Genomic DNA, 22,755 nt, shown 5'->3' with positions numbered 1-22,755 from the left:
CAAAGATGGTGAAGGGCATACATGCAATGACACTTTTTTGCTTTGTTGTAGTACAATTCTTCATAACTTCTGTTGCTGATGATGTTTCTTGACATATTTTATTGTAGTAGATTCAGAATGGCAATAAATTTTGACAGAAGGGTTTTTGGTTCAAAATCCTTCATAATTCAAAAAAAAAATGACAGTTATATAAAATTTATTATTAGCACTTAGCTTACAGTCACAAATTGGACAATATTTTTTAGTGTTTTTATAATTTTTAAAGAAGTGTACAAAAATATTAATTTATTGAAAATAATGGAAATGTATGAAAGGAAAGTCCGAAATCTGCTTGTTACATTACAAACTTATAAACATGATATAAAACAATGAAAAATTGCATATTTCCAAAATATTATTTTTAAAGATAATTATTGTTGCATATGTCATCATTAATAAAACATTTACACACTGTTAAGAGCCATTTTATAATAGATAAACCAAAGTGTGATTGGAAATCGTTGCCCTTTCACCCTGAAAAATATATATTGACTAACAAGCAGCAAAATTAAGTTTGGTGTAATACTGTGAGGTATTGTCAGATACTGTACTGTATTCCTTGAAAAATCAAAGTAGAATTGTCTAAAACTAAATGTGATAATACCAAAGCGATGACTTTCTAAATTGAGCTGGTATGAGTGAGTCTGCGTGTATTCCATGCAAATGGCTGCAAGCTTGTCCAGGTTTGGTTCCTGACCTTATAATGGATGGATGAACACATTGCAAGCTTATTAAAATATCAGGGGAAAATACATTTTAAAATGCAACCCAGATGTGTATTTTTTCATAATACAATTCAAAATCCTTTTCTCATTTCAACCCTTAATAATGGTAAACCTGTGTCTAAATGGGGCGCATTATGGAGAAGAAGAAATTAATCTTCTATAGCATTTTGGCATAATTTATCTTAATCTAACACAACAGTCTCTGATGATTTCATAAAACCACCATTTTTTTTATGACTGGAGTTCTTCCAAGGCAAAATAAGATAAAGCCACCAAAAAGGCAGCTGGAGAGCAGGCCAAAAGCCCTCCTGGTCTGCCCAGCAGAGAGAACTTTGATTTCAGCCAGACCCCCTAAGGCACTTGCTAGATTTTGTTGCATTCTCACAAATGAGGAGCTGGGCAAACAACTAAACATATCCCAAAATAAAGCAAAAGCCTCCACAAGGAGGAGGGTTGACTTGAACCTTTGGCTTGTGCACAAAAAGGGCAGCAGAGAATCTTTATAAATAAAAATATCAAAAATGCAAAGCAAAGCTCATAATAGTAAAAAAAAAATAGGCAAAATGGAGTTTCCTGTTTATAGTGAACATGCAGCATGGTCAAAATCACTTAGTTAGAAAGCAGATTTTTTTTTTTTGTGTGTGTGTGTGAGAAGCCTAACTAGGGTCAGGAAGAATGATGACTCTGGATCAGTAGAAATTGGTGAGTGAGTGTTCTAGAGTTTGTTATTGCTGAGACAGCACCTCATGAGTAAGACAAGAAGTACTAATATCAGAAAGCATACAATTAAGTATCTGTCTACCTACAGTATCTCAATCATTCGCTCCCAGGCACCTCTCATGTGGGATGTATAAGGGGGATTGTATATGTATGTGAGATGGATAAGATGGATTGAATATTCATGTACAACATTCTACATTCAGATAGTTTATTATCTCAGGTGTGTTTGAATCTGACGTTAATATATATAGCTTTTTAGAAGCACCGGTAAAATTGGTACGACAGTCGAAGCAAATTTGCTTTGGTGGCCCGCAAAGAAAAAAGAACTGTCACAAGGCATTAATAAAACTTGATATATCCATTGTGGCAGATGCCCAGGTTATGGTTACTTTTTTCAGGACAGTTTCTTCCCCAGGCCGACACAGAGCAGCCCCCTTGGTTTCTAGCAGGGTCATGTGCATGGGAGCTCAACCCTACTGGGGCCCGAATTGCCAGGGGGCACATGGTCTTTTACAGGGCCCTATTTGGCAACACTTCAGCCACACCCGGAAGTTCTGCCAGAAGAAGCTTGTTGGGCACCTGGAGTCTTTCCGGGTGCCCTATAAACGGAACCAGTCACCACCACTCAAGGGCCAGAATCAAAAGGAAGATGACTAAGCCTGAGGAGTAGTTGAGGCAGATGGACTGGCGGATGAGAAGGGACTGGATTGTGTTGTGTGTTGGTGATTTGTGTACCGTAAATAAAGTGTGTGCTGGGTATAAAACCTGTCTCCTGCCTGTCTGTGTTGGGGTTGGCTTCACACCATGCATTCAATCAGATTTACATGAGCACCCCAGATGCTTTTGCAGAAGAACAGTACATCCCTCCTTTTGATATAAGACAGTCCTCATTGAGTGCCAATTTTATTGTTGTTTATATTAATGCTGTTAAAATATCATTTGTTAAATTAAATTTTCTTTATTTTTAATTACTTAGGTTAGCACTATGCAAATGATGTGTAAACACATCAACTATTAAGCAATTGATTTAAAAATATTTATGAATTAACTACAAAACAATTGTAAGTGTAACTAAGTCAATGACATTTCCCATTTCCCTTACCCAAAAACGAAGGTGGCCCTGCTGCTATATCAAGCTTCTGTGGGAAACACTGCAACAAACACTTCCACAAAATAAAAATATTGCTTCCTACTGATTTTTTTTTTAAAGTAAAACTACTGGGAAAGGTTTTGTCACCTATGACTCTAAACTGGATTAAGCAGGTTTTAAGATGTTACATATTTCTTTGCTATGATATATAGGTATGTAAAGTAAATGTTTAAAATCAATTAGGAGAACAATACAAATGTGCTATGCTTGCTATTTTGTTCACATTGTCCTGTTTTGCTTTTTGAACACAACAGGCCTTTCTGTGGTGCTCTGTCTGCTCATTAATTGCTATGTGCCTACAGGATTTTAACCTAACATTTCATATGGGGAACTGATACCTATTCTAGCAGCATTGGACACAACAGAAGAACCAACTCTGGATGGATTACATTAGCTTTCAGCTTGTAATTAAATAAATTCTATGTAAAACAGAAGTCCATCTGTTAACAAAAGGCAGGTCATATGAACTGGCCTACAGCCGAGCACTACTTCAGGAAATCAGTACTTATATTGTAAGTTGTCATAAGTACAGCTTGCCAAGATCAATGAGACAATTTTTAATTTTAAACACCATTGTCAAAATATTGAAGTACACCTTACTAATAAAGGGGTTGATGTGGTAATAATTCAAACATTTTGTTCTTAAAAAAAAAAAAAAGTATTTATTTATTCTTCTTTCTAGGATAAGACATCTGTGGAATAAACCTTTGCAGCTCTTGAATGCAAGCCTGACAATTTATTCAAATATTGCAAATTAAAGTATAATTCCAATTATTCCAGAACCATTGTCTATCTTAACATCCAGCCCACGGCACAAAAGTAAAAATTAGAAAATCAGAGTAGGAAATGAATGTTTTGTGTTTTTGTACTCTATCATGACTTAATGCTTTTTTATGTGCTGTATTTATTAACTCTGTACAGCAAAATAATCATTAGCATAAAGCTAACCAATGATGACTCTTTTTAAAAATGAAAGTTGTACAGCTATGAAGATCATTTTTGTGGTACTATGAATCATTGTTTACTTTTTCTATTTACTGTTATGCATATAATATTTTAAACTGTATGCCATTTAAAATAACATTATCTTTTTAAGAAAAAATGTTGTGAGTTGATTAAGGGAAAAAATAAAAGACATAAAAACAAAATTGATTATATTTATTTTTGGTAGAATAGTCCTCTCAATACTGTCAATTTACACAACATTGTAATGTTTTTAGAACTATATCAAGCAAGTTTAACTCATGTTGAGCTATTATACACCCGTTTCATTTTATTCTAGGTGACCTAGTGGTATGCTTATTGTCTGGCAAATGCATGCAGCAATTTGTTTTCCAAAATCAATAGCACAGAGCCTAAATGGATTGACAAAGAAAGATGTTTTATATAACCTGACATTTATTCATCAATGGCCATTTTATAGGCTTGAATCTCCAACAAGGACCCTTACAATGGAAGCTCCAAAGGGGGTTGAAATTAGTGCAGACGCAGGGGATTTCAAGGCCACCTGTCGTAAAGAGATGCAACTTCAGTCTACTGAGGGAGAGGTGAGCTTGTCTGTAATTCCAACTTTTCTATAAATGTTGTTAACACGATCAATAAATATACAGTTCTATACATCTAGTAAATCAGAAAGTGTATCTACAGAGCACAATTTTGAAGCACACTACATAAATCACATAATCTCACATCAATTTTTTTATTATTATTTTAGCACATACAGTATGACATAATTTATATGATTCTAAAGTCTGTTTTAAGTCAGGCAATATATTATATGCTGTTTGTTTCCTATTAACTATAAAACTGAACCATGATATTCTAAGGATAAGTCTACTTTAAACATGGTAATTTGATTTGCAATGATAATTCTGATTTCCACCTAGAAGTCTGCCTATCTTTTGTGAATGATTTTTTTTTTTTTTTGGCTGCTTCACATATTTGTTGCCTTTTTTCTTAGTTGTAACATTCAGTATACAGTTACCAAGAAAACATAATGTCATTTTATTTTATCTACAGTTAAAAGCATCAGTTATTATTTAAGAACTTGGAAAGTTTTGGATTTTATTTTGTACCTTTTAAAGGCATCTTGCTCATTGTGCAGCTTTTCTAGTAGTTAGCCATTTTTGCACTTTCGCTACTGTTTCTTACCTGTTTGCATGTTTATTTTGTGGCTTATTCTTTTGTTTATTTCCAGCAGTGTGGTTGCTTTTCCCATTAGAGTTAAGTTAATGAAGTCAAATGCTCATGCTCAATGGGTGGAAGCAAACTCTTGCAAGCAATCAGGGGACTGTTTATTATAAGCCGGATAGCATGCAGTCTTTGATCAATAGTCTCAGAGGGTGACTTAATTCTGCAAGAAGTGTAGTTCCATAGTTTCAACAGAATCTGCAATTGCTTTCCACCTTTGTTTTAGTGGTGCTGCAGATGGTCACAAGGGTTTTCTGACGCATCATCAATACCAGCTAATTTTTGACTTATAGCCCATCTCCTTTCCTAATGTGCTTCTTAATGATGGGTAATCATTTGATTTGGTTCAGTGAAATGATCTAAAAAGCATTGTTATTCCAAAATAAAAAAAATCAGAGTGCAATAAATGTTTTCAATGTGCAATGATGGAGCTCAGTAGAACAACATGCTGCCTTTAGCCTTGCCTGAATGCTTCACTTCTTTTTTGCAGGCATAACCTGGGCACTGATTCTTTCACAGTTCTTTCAATGCTTGACTAAGCATACCCTTCACCAGTTCAATTGCCCATTTGGTCAGTGAATCAGTGGCAGATGCACTTCATTTACCATCTGTTTAATATTTCCGTGCCCTAGTATTTTCTTTAGTATATACAGTACCTATGCAGGTTTTCCCTCCACATCAATATTATTAGAAAAGAAAGCATACCACTGCATTTTGCATCAGCCTCTTTTTTTTTAATAGCCATCACTCCATGCTGAGTCATTTTGTCTATTTTGATTATTTTTGATGTCCTTGTGATAAAGACAATGGGACACATTTGTGGTCACATTTCAAATGTGATGCAGGGTAGTTGTGCTGTAAATGATTACTGCAGCAGTTCAAGATGAAGTTGGTAGTCTGTTATGGGGTTGTTTAATTGGCTTAAAAACCTAGACATTTTAACATTCTTAAAAGCAAGGCACAAAATGGGACACTAAAAATTCAGTCCCATGGTTTTTTTCACATATATATATATATATATATATATATATATATATATATATATACATATATATATATATATATATACATATATATATATATGTATATATATATATATATATATATATATTGTGGCAGTAGGGGGCAGTAGTGCACCCTTGAACCCTCAGGTACAACTCCAAGCACCAGGTAAAAGTCGAAGACCTTTTATTTATCTTTTCCTCAGTGCACCAAGCACCTTCCACACTACTCATTCAAACCACTATCAATACTATAACAATAAACACTCCTCCTCGCCCAGACACTTGCTCCTCTACCTCCCAGCTCAGCTCAGTGTCTGGACTGAGGCACCGTCCTTTTATAGCCCCTGACCCGGAGGTGTTCCTGTCCCAGCAGTCCACAGTTCCTTATTCCTTCCGGTCAGGGCAATCAGTCTTTCACATCACCCCGAGCACGCCATTCCTTCCCGCCACGTGACTGTGACGTACTTCCGGTCATAGGGCACAACAGATCCCACAAGTCCCCCACAGCGACTCCTGGTGGTCCCAAGGTATCCAGCAGGGCTGTGTATAAACACTACAGAGTCCATAAGGCCCTGCTGGACCTGGGGCATGATCGTGCTGTCGGGAGAGCTCCTCCTGTCGGCCTGGGGGTGCGGACCGGCCTGGGAAGCCGGCAGTCTTCCACAATATATATATATATATATATATATATATATATGCATCCATTATCCAACCCGCTATATCCTAACTACAGGGTCATGAATCCCAACCAACACAGGGCGCAAGGCAGGAAACAAACTCCGGGCAGGGCGCCAGCCAGTATATATATATATATATATATATATATATATATATATATATATATACACACTGTCTGTCTGTCTGTCTGTGTTCAGGGGCTGAAGTTCCACTGAACACAGACGGACAGACACCAAAAACACACTCATTTATTTTCCTTCTCGCCACATAATGCATCAAACAGCCACAAACTGCTCACAGTCCCTTCTTTCCTTTAATCTCAACTCTTCTGCCACCTTCTCACAAGCTCTGTCCTCTTCCTCTGAACTCTGGCTCACTTGCTGGGTTCACAGTAGTCTTTTTTATAGTCCTTGACCCGGACCCAGATGGAGCTTCCGTCCTTGTGACTTGTGAGTACTTCCAGGCTATGGATGAGGCATGGCTCCTCCGGTCCTTTCACAGCTTCTCCTGGTGGCACCCATGGTACCCAACAGGGCTGAGAAACTGAACTCCATGTCCCAGACTGCTCTGCGGGAATCTGCGGCACCGCAACACTCCAGGGGAGCTGGCATCTAACGTTTTGGGGGAGGCAGTGTCCAAAATATATATATATTGTAACAAAGGCGCTATATAGGCGTCTGACCCGAAACAGATAGACAAGGTGGCACGTATAAAAACACAAAGACTTTTATTGTTTCTTCAGCTGTGGAACACGTCTTCCCCATGCCACACTGCCCAAACACAGTCCCAAAGCACAATAAACAATCCTTCTTCTCTTCCACCACTCCTCCTCAAGCTTAGTCCTCCTCCTCCCGACCCTGGCTTCTCGAGTGGTGGTGGCTGGCCCTTTTTATAACCCACCCAGAAGTGTTCCAGGTGCTTGACCGCCTGGTCCTAATTGCACCTCCGGGTGGGGCTGAAGATTCGTCCAGCCAGGCTGCTGAGTCCATGCAGCTCCCCAATCCGAGCCCCCAACCAGGCTGTGGAGGACTCCATCTCCCATGGAGCCCTGCGGGTGGTTGGGGAATCACCGTCAGCCATGGAGTCTGCCACCAAGCATCCCAGGGGAGGTACTGGAGTGCCCATGGTGGCTCCCCTGGAACATAAGCAGCAGGGGCATCCCTGCCGGGCATGGGACTCGGCTGTCCTTCACAATATATATATATATATGTATATATATACACCTGTACATATATATACATATACATACATATATATATATACACACTGTATATATATATACATATACATATATATATATACACATATACATATATATATATATATACTGTATATATAGTGAATAAGGCGCTATATAAAGCGCCCGACCCGGCACAGATTCACACTGAGGCATGTGTAAATTGAACAGAAATCTTTTTACTTTCTCTTCACCCGTGAGCGCACATCTTCCCCGTGTCCCACAGGCCCAACACAGTCCCAAACACTTAAACACAGTTCAAACACTCTTCGCCTGTGGGGCACGTCTTCCCCGTGAACCCCACAGGTATAACACAGTCCCAAAGCACCTTACTTTAAACACAGCAATCCTTCCGCTGGCACCACCACTTCTCTAAGGCAACCTCTTCCTCCCGATTCTGTCCAGAGTGGTGGTTGCTGGCTCCTTTTATGGCCCTCCCAGGAGTGCTCCTGGTGCTTGCTCACCTGTTCCCAATTGCACTCCCATGTGGGGCCGAGGATTAAACCAGCTGGGCTTAATTATCTCTGCCTCGCCCCCTGGCGGCCATCCCGGGTCCCCACAGGGTTTGAGAGAACTCCATTTCCCATGAAACCCTACGGGAAACTGAAGCATCATCAACCAGGGAGGCTGCCACCAAGTGTCCTTGGGGAGGTACTGAGAAGTCCATGCTGCTCCCCCGGACCATATACAGCAGGGTTGTCCCAACCGGGCATATACAGATATATATACACACACATACATCCACATATATATACATATATACATACATCCACATAGATATACATATATACATATACATCCACATATATATATATACATATATATATATATATATGCATACATATGTATATATGTGTGTGTGTGTGTGTGTATATATATATATATATATATATATATATATATATATATATATATATATATATATATATATATATATATATATATATATATATATATATATATACACACACACATATACATATACAGTGGTGTGAAAAACTATTTGCCCCCCTTCCTGATTTCTTATTCTTTTGCATGTTTGTCACACAAAATGTTTCTGATCATCAAACACATTTAACCATTAGTCAAATATAACACAAGTAAACACAAAATGCAGTTTTTAAATGATGGTTTTATTATTTAGGAGAAAAACATCCAAACCTACATGGCCCTGTGTGAAAAAGTAATTGCCCCCTGAACCTAATAACTGGTTGGGCCACCCTTAGCAGCAATAACGCAATCAAGCGTTTGCGATAACTTGCAATGAGTCTTTTACAGCGCTCTGGAGGAATTTTGGCCCACTCATCTTTGCAGAATTGTTGTAATTCAGCTTTATTTGAGGGTTTTCTAGCATGAACCGCCTTTTAAGGTCATGCCATAGCATCTCAATTGGATTCAGGTCAGGTCTTTGACTAGGCCACTCCAAAGTCTTCATTTTGTTTTTCTTCAGCCATTCAGAGGTGGATTTGCGGGTGTGTTTTGGGTCATTGTCCTGTTGCAGCACCCAAGATCGCTTCAGCTTGAGTTGACGAACAGATGGCCGGACATTCTCCTTCAGGATTTTTTGGTAGACAGTAGAATTCATGGTTCCATCTATCACAGCAAGCCTTCCAGGTCCTGAAGCAGCAAAACAACCCCAGACCATCACACTACCACCACCATATTTTACTGTTGGTATGATGTTCTTTTTATGAAATGCTGTGTTCCTTTTACGCCAGATGTAACGGGACATTTGCCTTCCAAAAAGTTCAACTTTTGTCTCATCAGTCCACAAGGTATTTTCCCAAAAGTCTTGGCAATCATTGAGATGTTTCTTAGCAAAATTGAGACAAGCCCTAATGTTCTTTTGCTTAACAGTGGTTTGCATCTTGGAAATCTGCCATGCAGGCCGTTTTTGCCCAGTCTCTTTCTTATGGTGGAGTCATGAACACTGACCTTAATTGAGGCAAGTGAGGCCTGCAGTTCTTTAGACGTTGTCCTGGGGTCTTTGTGACCTCTCGGATGAGTCGCTCTGCGCTCTTGGGGTAATTTTGGTCGACCGCCACTCCTGGGAAGGTTCACCACTGTTCCATGTTTTTGCCATTTGTGGATAATGGCTCTCACTGTGGTTCGCTGGAGTCCCAAAGCTTTAGAAATGGCTTTATAACCTTTACCAGAGTGAGAGATCTCAATTACTTCTGTTCTCATTTGTTCCTGAATTTCTTTGGATCTTGGCATGATGTCTAGCTTTTGAGGTGCTTTTGGTCTACTTCTCTGTGTCAGGCAGCTGCTATTTAAGTAATTTCTTGATTGAAACAGGTGTGGCAGTAATCAGGCCTGGGGATAGCTACGGAAATTGAACTCAGGTGTGATACACCACAGTTAGGTTATTTTTTAACAAGGGGGCAATTACTTTTTCACACAGGGCCATGTAGGTTTTTTTTTTTCTCCCTAAATAATAAAAACCATCATTAAAAACTGCATTTTGTGTTTACTTGTGTTATATTTGACTAATGGTTAAATGTGTTTGATGATCAGAAACATTTTGTGTGACAAACATGCAAAAGAATAAGAAATCAGGAAGGGGGCAAATAGTTTTTCACACCACTGTATGCATATACATATCTACATATATATATATACACATATATACAGTGGGTACGGAAAGTATTCAGACCCCCTTCAATTTTTCACTCTTTGTTATATTGCAGCCATTTGCTAAAATCATTTAAATTAATTTTTTCCCTCATTAATGTACACACAGCACCCCACAGACAAAAAAAAAGAATTTTTGAAATTGTTGCAGATTTATTAAAAAAGAAAAACTGAAATATCACATGGTCCTAAGTGTTCATACCCTTTGCTCAGTATTTAGTAGAAGCACCCTTTTGAACTAATACAGCCATGAGTCTTCTTGGGAAAGATGCAACAAGTTTTTCACACCTGGATTTGGGGATCCTCTGCCATTCCTCCCTGCAGATCCTCTCCAGTTCTGTCAGGTTGGATGGTAAACATTGGTGGACAGCCATTTTTAGGTCTCTCCAGAGATGCTCAATTGGGTTTAAGTCAGGGCTGTGGTTGGGTCATTCAAGAACAGTCACAGAGTTGTTGTGAAGCCACTCCTTCATTATTTTAGCTTTGTGCTTAGGGTCATTGTCTTGTTGGAAGGTAAACCTTCGGCCCAGTCTGAGGTCCTTAGCACTCTGGAGAAGGTTTTTGTCCAGGATATCCCTGTACTTGGCCGCATTCATCTTTCCCTCGATTGCAACCAGTCGTCCTTTCCCGGCAGCTGAAAAGCACCCCCACAGCATGATACTGCCACCGCCATGCTTCACTGTGGGGACTGTATTGGACAAGTGATGAGCAGTGCCTGGTTGTCTCCACACATACCGCTTAGAATTAAGGCCAAAAAGTTCTATCTTGGAGTTTGCTAAAAGACACCTGAAGACTCTGAGATGGTGAGAAGTAAGATTCTCTGGTCTGATGAGATCAAAGCTTCTCAGCTGTGCTTGTGCTAAGAAAAGGAAACATTTTAAAAATAACGTAACATGATTGTCAATGTAACAGTTTTGTGACTGTTATGAGTGTTTCTGTTATCAAGGATTTGATTATCATTATTTCTTTCAATCAGGTTCATATTTGGAAGATGTGTTGTGTTCAAGTTATATTCTGTGTTTGTCAACCGTTGTAAAGATAACAGGTTTCATTCATCAAAGTGTTCACCACCCAAATCGGTATTCGTGAATGTAAGATGTTCAACAGGCATTCCCGGTATTAAGTTGTGGATTTGCCTGCAAATATTTAGCGGTAGCGTGTGCATGAACTTAATTTAAACTTTTCCAGTCCTGCAAAGTCAGTTGACGTGAGCCACTCGGAGTACATGCATCGAAGCTTCTCAGCTGTGCTCGTGCTATCTTGTGCGATCTCGCGATGTCCACGGCTTTATTTAATGTTAGCTAAGACCCGGCACTTAAAAGTTTCTTGCTACAGCAATTTTAACTCCGTTACAAAGTGATCCAAAGTCTCGTTTATACCTCGTGTCTTCTCATTAAACTTGTATCTCGCGAATACCGTATTCGTCGTAGGCATGACAAACGGCAGCAGGAGCGTGTCTATAAACTTAATTTAAACTTTTGTTTTGTTTTCGCAGTAGCTGCACTTATGAATATGCTTGTATGCGTCACTCGCTTCATAATCTTTTGCTGCCTTCTCAATTGTGAAATGCGTTTTTTGTTCAGTGCTCTTTTGAGCTCTTCCTTGTTCTCTACGTACTTACATAGGAGGCGTGATGCTGCGGCACGCAACTCCGCCTCACATGGCGACCGAGCTGCCGGCTATGGCTGTATATATGGTCGAAAGTGGGTTCCAGTTATGACCGTTACGCGTAGAATTTCGAAATGAAACCTGCTTAACTTTTGTAAGTAAGCTGTAAGGAATGAGCCTGCCAAATTTCAGTCTTCCACCTACACGGGAAGTTGGAGAATTAGTGATGAGTGAGTCAGTCAGTGAGTGAGTGAATCAGTGAGGGCTTTGCCTTTTATTAGAATAGATTAGGAAACATTTTCTGTAGCATAAGTAATAAAACATACATAATGCATTTTGCCAATATTTCTATTAATAAATGTTTCCAAAGCAAGTTCCAGATTACACAGAACTTCAGGATAATGACATCATCAGGAATGAAACTTGTTTGTAACCCGGGGGCCACTTGCAGTAAAAAGAGCAGGAACGCCGGCACTGATTCTTAATGAACACCACTTTTAACATCACCTACTGTAGTTCTGAAAAAAGCTCTTCACAACATAACTGTTTGTTTCTGTTATTTAAACACCTATTTTGTACCAGTTTTCACATTGTATCTGTAATTGTCACTTCTTTTAGTTTAATGAATAACCTTGCATGTGGTAACCTTACTAAAAGATTCCTAAAATTCCAGATAGATTACATCATATGCACCCACACTCAATCTATACTGTGAGACCGACCTTCTGAGACCCTCCCCAATGGGATGACACAGAGAAGCGCGATTGCTACTTTTGAGACCCTCTCCAACAGGATCACATGCAGAAGTATGACTGCTGTGTCTGTTGAGGGTTGCTTGTCCATCGCCAAGGCAACTGCAGGTTCGCAGCACCACAGAAACTACTACAAGCTGACCGCTGCCACGTGGAAAGCACTGGTTGCCCAATGGATGATGCAAGTAACATTATGACTTGGCCATTGACCTGGCCCCGACCCTGCCTGTTTGCTGTGTCTTTGTATAGTAGATCCCGCTACAATAAATAACCTTGCTGCTCCTGTTTCGAGCTGATTAAAGCTGGTTTTGAGACTTAGCTTTGTCTTTGGGGTGCAATATATATATATTGTGGACAGCAGGGAGCATTCCAGCTCCCAAAACCCAACACAACAGACATAGAACACAAGTTAAAAACACAAAACCTTTATTTTTAGGATTATGGGAGAATCTTCCCACCACAGCCACAAGTATGTACAAGCACAACGTCACAGAATTATTCTTTTTTTTCTTCCTTTGTCACTGCCACCTCCACTCCTCCTATGCAAGGTTCGTCCAACTTCCACCTAACTCTGGTTTGTCTGTGTGAGGCCGGCAACTTCTTTTATGTTGGCCAATCCAGAAGTGTTTCTGCTATTCTGCCCACATGGCAGAAACCCCATGCTATATGGATCCTCAATCCTTGCAGTGCCCCCTGGCGACATCCACAGTACCCAACAGGGCTGAGGTAAATAACTCAAAGTCTAATGATGCCCTGTGGGAATCCAGAGCACTGCTGCTAACCAGGGAAACTGCATTCTAGTGTTCTGGGGAAGGCAGTGCCCAAAAGTAGCTGCCTTCCCCCATCCTTCCATCTCTTGGGTGTCCCAGGTGGGTTGGGCTGCTAGCCGTCCCTTACAATACATAAGGCAAAATTGACTCACACATTCATCAACAAAAACATTACTTCCCATTTAGTTAAAAAAAATTTGGCAGGATTATAAATCTGTGTCAGCAGGTATCCACTCAGAAAGGAGAATTTAATTATCAATATTTAGGGGAAAAAAGTCATACAACAGAAAAACTAGATACCCCAAAATCCCAAAAATAGCTTCATTTGATTGAAATTTTGTCACATAGAAAAATAGAAATTAGCCAATACTTGTTTTTTATTTGTCACTAAATTTTTTATTTGTCAATATTTTTTAATATTATGCTGACTTAAATGCTCTGTCCTGAGCTGACAGGGGCCTTATGTGTGTGAAACATGCAGCAGAAGAAATTGACAGCAGCACTAACCAAAAGGGTGGATGAAAGACTGAAGAAGAGACGGTGCCCTGGATGGGAAAAATCGGATGCAATCATGCATGGCATCTACAGTCAGGTGTAAAATGGAAAGAGAAAGTTTGGTAAAGCTCATTAATGATGTGAAGTTTAATGGTTAGCAAACATGCAATAAAGCTCCAGGAAGGGTGCCAGTTGTTTTCTCTGTAAGCATCAGTGTTGCTTTGTTAGAAGAAAAAAAAAGAAGAAAAAATGCAAGGAGAGAATGATGCTACCTGATCTGCACTATAAGTAGAATAGGAAGTTTTGTCTTTGGATCTAAGACAAGGCAGACAGACATAAGTTTGGAAAAACAGAGGTGCCCCACAAGCTACTCCTCAATCCCCACTCGCCAAAATTCTTCACATTTGCTTACTTTGAATAGGGATGAATTATTTACAAATTGTGAGAGACTGCACTGCAATCTCATTCTCTGTGACTATTAAACAGCTTAAAAGTTTATCTGTACAGGATCAGCTGCTCTTAGTGTGAAAGTCATACTTGAATTTAAAGCCAGCTCACTTACTTTTTCCTGTCCAATGCAAACTGTCTATGGCTTTGCTCCTGCCTTCATTCAATTGAATGCTTCAGAAAAAGTCACCTTCAAGTTTTTTTTTTAATCTGAAGAAACCACCAATGGAGCAAAACAACTAAGAAGTTGTCAAGTTTTCTGTGTGTTTGAAAAAAGCTTCAATACTGAATAACAATTAAATACATTTTCTTCAAGTGCTGGAATAAAAGTCTCTTTGCCCAGTTCTTGCCTCCAAACCATAGTACTGGAAGCTTTTTTATTTTATTTCAAGCACTACATAAATATTTCATGGGCAGCCTAAATGTGCAGCCTGTAAATATCATTGCTGTTTGTAATAAGTTTAAGTAAAACATAATTCAGTGTTGGCACTTTGTTGTCTACCTACGACTATTGCAAAAAAATGACAAACTTGAACATACAATTGGTGAAAAACAAAAAAAAAATTCTTGAGTGAACATCTCCATCCATCCATCCTCTTCCGCTTATCCGAGGTCGGGTCGCGGGAGCAGCAGCTTGAGCAGAGAGGCCCAGACTTCCCTCTCCCCGACCACTTCTTCTAGCTCTTCTGGGAGAATTCCAAGGTGTTCCCAGGCCAGCAGGGAGAGATAGTCCCTTCAGCGTGACCTGGGTCTTCCCCCGGGCCTCCTCCCGGTTGGACGTGCCCGAAACACTTCACCAGGGAGGCGTCCTGGAGGCATCCTGATCAGATGCCCGAGCCACCTCATCTGACTCCTCTCAAAGCGGAGGAACAGAGGCTCTACTCTGAGCCCCTCCCAGATGACTGAGCTTCTCACCCTATCTTTAAGGGTAAGCCCAGACACCCTGGGGAGGAAACTCATTTCAGCCGCTTGTATTCGCGATCTCGTTCTTTCGGTCACTACCCATAGCACATGACCATAGGTGAGGGTAGGAATGTAGATCGACTGCTAAATTGAGAGGTTTGCCTTACGGCTTAGCTCCTTTTTCACCACGACAGACCAATGCAGAGACCGCATCACTGCGGACGCCGCATCGATCCGCTTGTCAATCTCATGGTCCATTCTTCCCTTACTCATGAACAAGACCCCGAGATACTTGAACTCCTCTACTTGGGGCAGGATCTCTCTCCCAACCCTGAGAGGGCACTCCACCGTTTTCTGGCTGAGGACCATAGTCTCGGATTTGGAGGTGCTGATTCCCATCCCAGCCGCTTCACACTCAACTGCGAACTGATTCAGAGAGGGCTGAAGATCACAGCCTGATGAAGCAAAAAGGACATCATCATCTGCAAAAAGCAGTGACCCAATCCTGAGTCCACCAAACCGGACCCCCTCAACACCCTGGCTGCGTCTAGGAATTCTGTCCATAAAAGTTATCCTATTCTCTCCTCTCTCTCACACCAACCATGATTCTTTTCAAAAGTAAAGTGCAGGTTAATCTGTTTTATGTATTTTTACTTTATATTTTGTATAAATATTTAATATTTAATATTTTTGGGTTGTGTAACGAATCATCTGAGTTTCCATTATAGTAATCCCTCCTCGATCGCAGGAGGGGTGGCGTTCCAGACACCACCGCGATGAGTGAAAATCCGCGAAGTAGAAACCATATGTTTGTATGGTTATTTTTATATATTTTAAGCCCTTATAAACTCTCCCACACTGTTTATAAATATTCCCCGCACAGTTATACAGCATAAACCCTTTGTATTCTCTTAGATATTAGGTAAAATTCATTGAAATGATGTATGTAAACACACCGTTTATATACAGTAAAACCTAAATATTATTTTAAAGATATTGAGTGTCTCCGATATCACATAAGTTACAGCCATTACAATAGACAGGCCACCAGCAATAAATACGTACAATGCAAGAAAAACTGTATACAGTAAATGTGTGTACAGTGACACTAAACATACGTACATGTACTAAGTACTGTAAGTAGAAAATTAATTATAGTTACTCACCAACAATGACACAATGACTTTTCCGATAACGATGAGTTTAGTTTTACTGCAAAACAAAGGAGAGTGTTACAGCACTTCTACAGGAGCCTCTTCAGGCAACTGTATATCACCGCCGTTGTTCTACTTCCGGCAGACTGCAATCCAAATCCCTAAATCAGATTCCATCCGGACTACTGCCTTATTACATCCACATACAACACGTTTTGCACCCTGTTTAAATGGACACTGCGGCTGTAGATCCTATTTTCCTTTCCTACTTTTTAAATAAAAAGAATCGTAGCCTCATTGATGCTGTAATGGTGTCCTAGAGCGGTGTAGCTTTTCCCTTCCTTCAATATATCCAAAATGTTTACCTTTTCGGCAATCATTAACATCTTCCGCTGGCACTTGGGCACAGCCCCTGAAGCAGTAACAGGAGCAGATTGTTTTGGAGCCATAATGAAGGGCTTGACTATGCACAAAGATAAACACAAAAAAGCACAAAAGTTAACTCTTTACACAGCGAAACACGTTGATGCTGAATGAGCGAGACGAGACTTCCTGGTTAACACCGCGGAATCGAATTCTGCGCTCCGTCGCTGAGCCATTCAGCACACAGGAACTTAACTGCGTGCTCTAATTGGGTAGCTTCTCAGCCATCCGCCAATAGCGTCCCTTGTATGAAATCAACTGGTCAAACCAACTGAGGAAGCATGTACAGGAAGTAAAAAGACCCATTGTCCGCAGAACCCGCAAAGCAGTGAAAAATCTGCGTTATATATTTAGATATGCTTACATATAAAATCCATGATAGAGAGAAGCCGCGAAAGTTGAAGCGCGATATAGCGAGGGACTACTGTATTTCTTATGGGGAAATTCGCTTTGATATACAAGTGCTTTGGTTTACAAACACGTTTCTGGAACAAATTATGCTTGCAGACCCAGGCGCCACTGTATTTGATAAATTCCGTGTCATTGATGTGAATATGAGAAAGAAAGGTAAATAACACAGAAACAGTAGCACTGCTTTGACACTGGATGCCGCCAGTTTGCAAAACTGAGCAGAAACTGTGTACACAAGGTAGGGGGCTACCATGAAAATGTGCGTGGCTTTACGCCAAGTTTAGTTTTTATATATCTCAAAGTGTGCGAGGAAATGGCCGTTTGCTAAATTTTTGTGCATATGCACTGTTTATACATGAGGCCCCAGGAGATGTTAGACAAGCTAAACTGTAATCAAAATAGGCAAGTGATCGGAACTTGAGAAAACAAAAATGAAAAGGCAACCAGGAATTAAAAAGGCAAAATGAGAATTAAAAGTCAAAGGCAAAAGGACTGTCAAAACCAAAACGAAAACCTGACACTATGCCATACTTTGCTTTTAAACTAACTATGCTAGAGATTGTTTATTCACCAATAGATTGGTTGTACTGTATCTTAGCCATATTTTTATCATCGCTTCCATGGTGTGATGCATTCCATCATGGGACACTTCCAAAAAAAACACTGAAAAACAAAAGGGGAAAAATGTAACTTTTTTCAAAACAGATTGCATTAAAATTAAAATCTCAGAAACAGAGTCTTAATAACTAAAAAATCTCACTACAGACCAAATTACACATATAAAATACATTATATATTACAAGTATCAAGGACAAGATGTGATGTCAGCATGGCTGTGACGTCAGGACACAAAGACTATTTAAGATGATGGTGTGCATTTAAAGGTACCCATATTTTGACCTTGAATTATTAGACTCCTTTTGGTTTTAACAATACCTAGTCTTGTCTCTCTAACCTTCTGACCATTGCTAAGTTTTTTTTTGGGGAGGAGGGATCTTTTGATAAGCCATTTTTTCATCTAGCCAATAGTCACCATTAATTGGGTGTTAACGACACCATGAGACTGAAATATAAAGTCGATGAGATGAAGTGTGTGTGGGACCCATGGCAGATTAGTGCAGTTTTTAAATGTATGCGCCCACAATATTGTTGGTGTTGGTAGGAGCAATGAGCAGCCATGGAGGCTTAATGGGTCTGATTAGGCATTCATGTGAGGAAGACCAATTGGTTCAGTCACCTTTCACTGGGGCTTTGCAGATTGTTCAGTGATCTGTGGCCACATAGTATAAAAAAGAGCTGAGTATGTTTTCAGGAGTCAGACCAACTGTAGCAGAGACTCAGAAAATGCTGTGATCGTATCCTGTAGGCTGAGGAGTGAGTGAGATACGGGGAGACCAGTACAGTCTTTTAGAGAACAGAATTGGAAGACATAGTGGCATCTGGTAGATGGGCAGGACACACTGAGGACTGTGGTTGTGGTGGTGCTGCTCAGATCCATTTGTTGGTTCGGGATGCAGTGTGCTGGAAGTGCTGAGAAAGAATAAATCAAGGTTTTACCTCACCACTGTTGTGCTTTTTAAAGTATTTATTTGGCTTTTAATGGGTTATTTATTGATATTAATTTGCTCAGCACTTTGAACATTGTTTGCCTTTATTTTTAATATAGGCACTTTGTACATTTGCACTATCAACTATTGTTATGTATCCTCATTTGCCCTTGTCCGGAATTAAGAATGCTGAGCTCCCAAGCACAGCCTGGTAACATCATGATCAACTATGAAAAAATCTTGACATAATGCAACTTTTAAAGAATATTATGATTATTCCACTTGCTGAAGATGGAGCATTTAACATAGTGAAGTTCATTACTATAGTATTGCAGCATAGTTGAAAGCCAGTCCTTAATCAGGAAATAGAAAATATGACAAAGTGGCAGAACACTGTATCCGAAAGGCAGAGTGGCGCAGCAGTGAAAGAAAGGTAGAGCACAGGTGAGTGCTGGATAGTGACCCAAAGTGTCTCCAGAGGAAATACAAAATGATGCTCCTGTAGTATTTGATCCAGAAGAAATGTGGTATAATACTGTATGATGCACTACTGTAAGATATTATATCATTGTTGTTACATATTTTTTACTTTTCTTGTAACTATTTCTTTCACATCTTGTAAAGCACATTGAGCCACAACTTGTATTTAAAAAAATATGCTGTAGAAATACATGTTGCTGGTGTTGTTCTTCATTATAAGCTGGAGTAACTCACACGTGATCCAAAAATCCAAACTGATGCAAAAGTAGGAAAAGTGAAAAAGTGTTTTACGTAAAGAGGAGTGGCAGCAGGTGTGTTACAGCTTACCCTCTCTGCAACTCCAATTCTGCTCATTTCATACTTTTGCTTTTTGGTTACTTTTAGTATCTCTTACAGACGGACTTAGGGGGTACACGGGCTTGAAGCATTGTTTGGGCAACACCTAGGTGTTCTAATGACTATTCAAATAAAATGTCTCCATAATATGTAATATACTATGCATTTACACATGCAATATTCTACTTACAGCATCTTTGTAAAAATAAAAACTGATGTACGGTGTGTTGTTCTTTTTAACAAAAAATATTGTTTATTAACATTGTTTTCTGTTTTTCAGATATTTTTAAATGCGAACACAATCCGTTTAGGAAATCTTCCACATGGTTCATTTGCCACTTCCTCACCTGGTTCAACAGGACCAAAACAGACTGTCTATGAGCTGTGTGTTTGCCCAAATGGAAAACTGTATCTTTCACCGGCTGGAATGGGATCCACTTGTCAATCTACTAGCAATGTATGTTTATGGAGCTGAAAGCAGATTAATTTTTATACACCAGAATAGCCTTTGGTACTTCTTACAATTGTCTCCCCAAACTGAAAATCAGGAATTGCAAAAGGCTTCCAATGCCACTTCTTCCAGACTGTGCAGAAGTAAAATGATGCCTTTTTTTTTTTTAATTTTTGAGTTTAAACTTAACTTCTGCCTAACAGACGTTGGAGAAAAGCAGTTCACATTTAAAGAAAAAAATAAGTCTGGGTTCTAAAATATTTTTTGAAATCTACATATAAACACAGGTGCCTTTGCTACTGTAAGTAAAGCACATTGTCTACTACATAAACAAGACCTGGACATGACACATCTAAGGAATTTCAATCCCAAATGACTCTTTTAGAGTTTTAATAATGTATGTGTGTCTGTCTTATATTTAAAAGCACAAAGTATGGGTTGTGTAGTTTTTTCATGTATGTATGTGTGTGGAAGTTATATCTATATTGACATATAAACAGTATATACATATATATACAGTATATATATATATATACTGTATATACAAGGTCTGTCAGGAAGTTAATGAGACTGATATTAAATAGAACTAAGAAGCTGAGTAAGCTCCCTTCTGAAGAAATACCCCACCACCTTCAGCTTCTCCATCATCTGAAAGCATTCTTGGAAATTTTACTTTGGCTGTCCGTCCATTCTTCAACTTAGGGAAAAGAAAACAGTTACATGGTGACAGATCTGATAAGTAGAGAGGCTGCGGAAGAGTGCAAAGTGATTGGGGGCCAAAACTCTGTTCGATATAAGGTACAATGAAAGGGTACATTGTCATTGCCTTTTGTCAATGAAAAAACTTGAGCCTGGAATAAAAACTTAACTTCATCTACTTTTTCATTTTTTGTATGTTTCCATTGAACTCCGTATAGTATGACACTGCTTCGTATTGTTTTGTTTCAATTGTGATGGGTTTCAAAAAACATACTGTTAGTTATTTCGCCATTACTCAGAATACAAATAATGACGCAAGTGGCAACAAGTCTTGTTACATCCAAGAACAATCAAATGACAATCTGCTAAGCAATTATGGAGACAGTTTTATCAAAACAGGTTTTAACAAACTTGTCTCATTAATTTCATGACTGGTCTCATGTTTATTAATTTAAGACATCACACAAGTGAAAGAGTATATAATATTGTGTTATGGGAGTTCCTGTGGGTAAGGTATGATATGAAACATAATGGTATTATTGGTAAATCATTATTAGTGAGACAATTTAAATCTATTCAATATACTTATGTATTTTTTCACAAATTGTTAATTTATTTACAAACTGATCTTTTATGCTTAAAAAATAATGACCCTGTGACCATAAACTGTTTATAAATATATGCCAATATTTATATATACAAGCAGTTTTATGTGTAGTAACAAGAGCTTATGTACAAAAATTTATATTTAAACTGTTAATATTTTATGCAATAGCAGTTTAGAGAATTATTAAATGTTTTAAAAATACTTTTAGTAAAAGTGGAAATAAAATTCTCCATACTTAAGTAATTTGAATTCTATGCTTATTAACAGTATTGAACATTTTAATGTTAATATATATAGATCAAAACATAGATACATTAAATACATATATACACACTTTATGTGTGTGTGTGTGTGTGTATATATATATATATATATATTTATATATATATGTGAATAAATAAGTTGTTTTGAAGCTTTATAAGTGTGTATAATACATTATCCTTTTTTAAAAGTTTGAATGTTTATTATAAAATTAAGCTCATAAGACAAAAAATTAATAAACTAAATTTAGTATTTACTTTTCAAATGATATATATTATATGAACTGAAGACAAAACATTTTAAACATAAAGCAAACAAGTCAGGCGGTTAAATTGGTATTAGACACAATGTGCTAAACACAATTTTGTATCATTTAAGCTTTTCAGTTCTTTTTGCTGTTTATTAACAGACCAAAGACTGAGTTTTGTACGATATCATGTAATTTATTTTTTTTTCTAAATTCCACGGTAGTTAATATTATTTGTGTATGTGATAATTGCAAAAATTGCAAAAGTGGAACAGTTACACTGTGTGAAAAAAGCAATGAAAGTCGTGTTTACGGGAGAGATTACATAACCTGTTTCTTCTTCTTCATCATGATGTGCAGTGTTACAGTTACCACTAGTGTTAAGTAAATTAAGGGAATACAAATTCAGTACAAGAAAAGAGGTTATTTAGGAATACTGGGCACCAAATGTAAAAATTACATTTTTCTCCAGTAATTATGGCATTAAGTGCTTGTATGTTACTAATATTAAATAATATTATATATAACATTATGAACAAGTACCAAAATAATCCCCTTTCAAATAAAACAAAAATTCAAATATTTTCACTATTCCAGGAAAATGTTATTTAAATATCCTTAAAACAGAAGATGTAAAAGTTCTCTGCCACCTTTCTGAAGCAATTACATTTACAGAAATACACTCATTACAGTTCCTCTAAAACTTGCAAGATGTTAGGTTCTGCTTGAAAAAAAAACAGTTAAATCACCTCTATAAATTTCTTCATGATATTCTCCAAAATAAATC

The 22,755-nt window shown here is 38.4% G+C and overlaps 1 protein-coding gene across 1 annotated transcript in view; it reads left to right on the top strand.

Annotated features, from left to right (window-relative positions):
• The window catches only part of LOC120527469 (zeta-sarcoglycan), a 1,186,696-nt gene extending 1,166,367 nt beyond the window's left edge, over positions 1–20,329 (top strand). Inside the window, exons 7-8 of the mRNA XM_039750908.1 lie at positions 4,058–4,181; positions 19,984–20,329. Coding sequence (XP_039606842.1) covers positions 4,058–4,181; positions 19,984–20,178 — 319 coding nt within the window. The 3' untranslated portion in view covers positions 20,179–20,329. The remainder of the gene's footprint in view (positions 1–4,057; positions 4,182–19,983) is intronic.
• The last annotated feature ends 2,426 nt before the right edge of the window (positions 20,330–22,755 follow it).

Source organism: Polypterus senegalus, chromosome 4 (genome assembly GCF_016835505.1).
Source record: "Polypterus senegalus isolate Bchr_013 chromosome 4, ASM1683550v1, whole genome shotgun sequence".
Taxonomy (NCBI): Eukaryota; Metazoa; Chordata; class Cladistia; order Polypteriformes; family Polypteridae; genus Polypterus; species Polypterus senegalus.
Note: the sequence above shows the minus strand (reverse complement) of the source record. Positions and strands in the feature narration are given on the sequence as shown.